At 21.9% G+C, this 3,802-nt stretch overlaps 1 protein-coding gene across 2 annotated transcripts; it reads left to right on the top strand.

Annotated features, from left to right (window-relative positions):
• Positions 1-756: 756 nt before the first annotated feature.
• LOC110613159 (mavicyanin) lies at positions 757-2,605 on the top strand. Of its 2 annotated transcripts, XM_021754161.2 has the most exons (3): positions 757-900; positions 1,001-1,177; positions 2,117-2,605. In XM_021754161.2, the coding sequence occupies exons 2-3, from the start codon at positions 1,003-1,005 to the stop codon at positions 2,488-2,490; spliced, it is 549 nt and encodes a 182-aa protein (XP_021609853.1). In that variant the 5' UTR covers positions 757-900; positions 1,001-1,002; the 3' UTR covers positions 2,491-2,605. The 2 variants fall into 2 exon arrangements, with proteins under 2 accessions (XP_021609853.1, XP_021609852.1); XM_021754160.2 differs by lacking the exon at positions 757-900 and having other exon boundaries at positions 907-1,177.
• The last annotated feature ends 1,197 nt before the right edge of the window (positions 2,606-3,802 follow it).

The raw sequence follows: 3,802 nt of genomic DNA, 5'->3' as shown, positions 1-3,802 counted from the left end.
AGTGAGGAAGTTACATATACCGAATATATTTAATAATTTCTCATAAAATGGAATAAATGAAAAGTAGAATTCTGATGAATTTTAAAGAAAAAAAATTTATTATTTAGTTTTTATATTATTAAAAAATTATTAATTAATTTAAAAGATATTAAAATATTTTTAAAATTTTAAAAATTATTTATTTATTTATTAATTCTGACCGTTAAGCGTTTGCTATTTAATTTTTATAATTTAAAAAAATTTATTAATTACTCCATTAATTAATTTTTTTATATTAAGAGTGTTTTAAATTTTTTCATAAAATTTAATGATTAAAATTAATTAATATATTTTTAAAATATTATATATATTTTAATATATTTTTTAAAGTTGAAAAATTCATTAATAACTTGCAGATAAATAAGCATTTAAATTTGATTGAAACTTCGATTAATATAAATTTTTATTCAATTTATTAATTAAATACATATTTTTAATTAATACTTTTGTTTTGAGAAATATAAATACTTTTGTTTGGTAAAAAAAATATTTTTATTAAGAAATAGTTATTTTTATTCTTAACTTGTAATGCTAATTTTTAATTAAAATAACTAAAACGTTGTTAATATTTAAATATGTAAAAAATATTTTTATTAATAATAATATTTTACTAAGCTATGATTTATTTGTATTAAATAAAAAAATTTCAAATTTTATTTGATAAAAAAATTAGGGAGCTTGAGAGTTTTTGCGTAGTTTATAAGAAAATTAAAAAGACAGCTTCATCATCGGCCTCACACGTGTGGATTACACTGCCAGCTTCATGTATCCTTCATAAACTACCATCTTCACCAAACAGTCTTACATGGTTTCTGTAGCTTAGCTTTTTAGTCTTTTAAGAAAGGAAGTTGCCTGGAAAAGGTCTCGCTTTTGGCTTATCCTTCACAAATTTTCTCTTATATTAATTAGCTCTCTTTTCTCACTTGGACAGCAAGTGAAGCGAAGTTTCTTTGTTTTGTAGTAATGGCGAGTGCAGTGAAGACAGTGGTGGCTTTGGCTGTGATTTCAGTAAGCCTTTGTGGGAAATGGGTTGCAGCAGAGGTGAACCATCTGGTTGGTGGTGATCATGGCTGGGACCCTTCTACTGATGTGGCTTCTTGGTCTTCCGGCAGAACATTCAGAATCGGAGACAAAATTTGTAAGCTTTTCTTTCCTCCTTTCTTTCTTTTTCATTTTCTTGCAGCCGACTTTCGTTTGGTTGCTGAGAAAGCAAATTGAAATTTACTATTATGTCTCATCATGTCTCATTGTGAAATTCACTGAAAATTACTATAAATTTTTTTTATATAATTTTTAAATTCAATTAAAGGCAACTTATTATCTTAAAACATAACTAACTAATTATTTTAGAAAAATTTTATTATTTCATCTTTTTATTAGCAAAAACATTTAAATTTGAAAATATATTAAAATATTATTAATTTTAACCATTAAATATTTTAAAAAATTTTAAAATACTCTAATATAAAAAATTAATTAATAAATTTTTATAAAATTAATTAATAAATTTTTATAAAATTAAAAAATCAATTAATAAATTTTTAAAAAAATATGAAAATTAAATAATAAAATATTTAATAATTAAAATTAATAAAAAAAATTAATTAGTACAAATTTTAAATTTTTTAAAATCGATAGACTAATTGAATTTTTTTATAATTTAAAAATTAAATAATAATTTTTTAATTTAATTAATTTTACCTTTAACTAATTAGATATTTTATTAATATTTTTTTAATTAAAGAGTGAAATAATTTATAATAATAGTATGATAATTTTATAATATTTTATTAAAAATATTACAAATTAAATTTAAAAAGATATTTATTGTGTTTAATCAATATCCAATGGAATTTGTAATAAGAACTAATTAATTGTATTTAAAAATAATAAAATATTTTAATTGAGTTTAAAAATTATAAAAATGAAATAACGAATTTCTTTAATTACTCAAAACAATAATAGAAATTTGGCAAAAAGATTAAATTTAGACAAAAAAAAATATTTAAAAACTGATTGGTATAATTCAGGATAAATTTATAAAGGTTATAACCTTTTGGCGGGGCTGGATGGGCAGGGTTCGCATACTCCATGGCACAGGGAACGATAGCTGAGCTCAAGACTAAAGAGGAATACGACTCGTGTGATATAAGCAATCCAATCAGAATGTATACAAACGGCTTAGACAGCATTTCGCTACATGAGGAAGGGATCCGGTATTTCGTGAGCACAAACTCAAAGATCTGCAAGAAAGGGTTGAAGCTACACGTGGAAGTGACGTCTGAAAAGTCAGGGACATGTGATGATATCCCAAAATCAGAGGACTCTGCCTTGGCTGTTGCTGCGGGGCCAACGGCATCTGATTCAACCCACGTCGGAGCAAGCGGTGTCATGTTTATGTTGCTGTCTGGAATCTGGCTGTCTTATTATTACAGTATTATGGGTATTTAGGAGTGATGTTAAATTATGATGAAGGATATTATATCTATTTTAATAGATATTTGGAAGAACTAAGAAGTTAGGTTGATGAGAAATTTTATAATATAAAAGTGGGATTTAATAATTATATCATAATTGTTAATTATGATGTATTATATATAAATTTCACTATTATTAATAATTAATACGTAATTCTCGCATTTGTATGAAATTAAATTAAGTTGAATTGAATAAATTTAAAATTAAAATTTTAGTATTTATAAAATTAAATCGAACTAATTCTGATAAAAATCGAATCGAACTGAATCAGTATGATTTAATTCGATTCAATTTAAATTTTTAATAAAATTTTTATTTTTTACACTTTATTTTTAATATTTTAAAATTTAATTAAAATATTTTAACTTTAATATAATATAATATCTCTATATTATTAAAAATAATACACTATTATCGCTAATCGATTCGATTTGGTTATATTTTTTTAATTTATTTCTGATTAAAATTAAATCAAACTAAAATAATTAAAATTTTTAAAATTAAAAATTAAATCAAATCGAAATGAATAAAAAATTTAACTGAATTTTTAAATTAATTTAATTTAATTAATTTTTTATTTAAATAAAATAGTACTTTCTCCTAGTTTTAACACTGTAAATCGACAAAGCTACCTATCGTTAAAGGATATTATGCAATACATCTCCATTACATTTACAACCACAAAATTTTTTATGTACTAACAAATACTAGTTGAATTTTCAGAAAAATTATTAACTACTTTATCTTATTACAGTATAAAAATTAAATATACATTGAATTCAAGATACATATTCTTATGCACTCTTCTCAGCCTCAAATTCTCTATTTACACTCGCCATTATTCAAAAATTTATTGACTTGAATATTAAAATCATTGTATTTAAACGCCTACCAACTCATCTTTTCTTTTTACAGATTAACATGTTATATTCAAATTTTTTTCAATCACTTGAAAAATATAAATTTTAATAACTTACAAAAATTAATTTAATTTTATTAAAATTATTTTTAGAATTTTGATAAATTTAAAATTATTAATCCTAGAATAAAATAAATAAACATTAGATGTCTAATCCGGTTAGCACACTAGACTTTTTTTTTTTCTGAAAAAAGAACTCTTACACAATATTCTTTTAATTATAGCAAAAACGCTATACAGTGTCTTCAAGATGGATGAGGTGTTATATTATTATTTCTCTATTTATTTTTACGAACTACTTCAAAAAGATTTGGATAGATAAACTCATTTAGAATTCACAATGTTTCCTTTTTTTTTTTTAAATAT

The sequence above is a fragment of the Manihot esculenta genome, chromosome 4, assembly GCF_001659605.2.
Source record: "Manihot esculenta cultivar AM560-2 chromosome 4, M.esculenta_v8, whole genome shotgun sequence".
NCBI lineage: Eukaryota > Viridiplantae > Streptophyta > Magnoliopsida > Malpighiales > Euphorbiaceae > Manihot > Manihot esculenta.
Note: the sequence above shows the minus strand (reverse complement) of the source record. Positions and strands in the feature narration are given on the sequence as shown.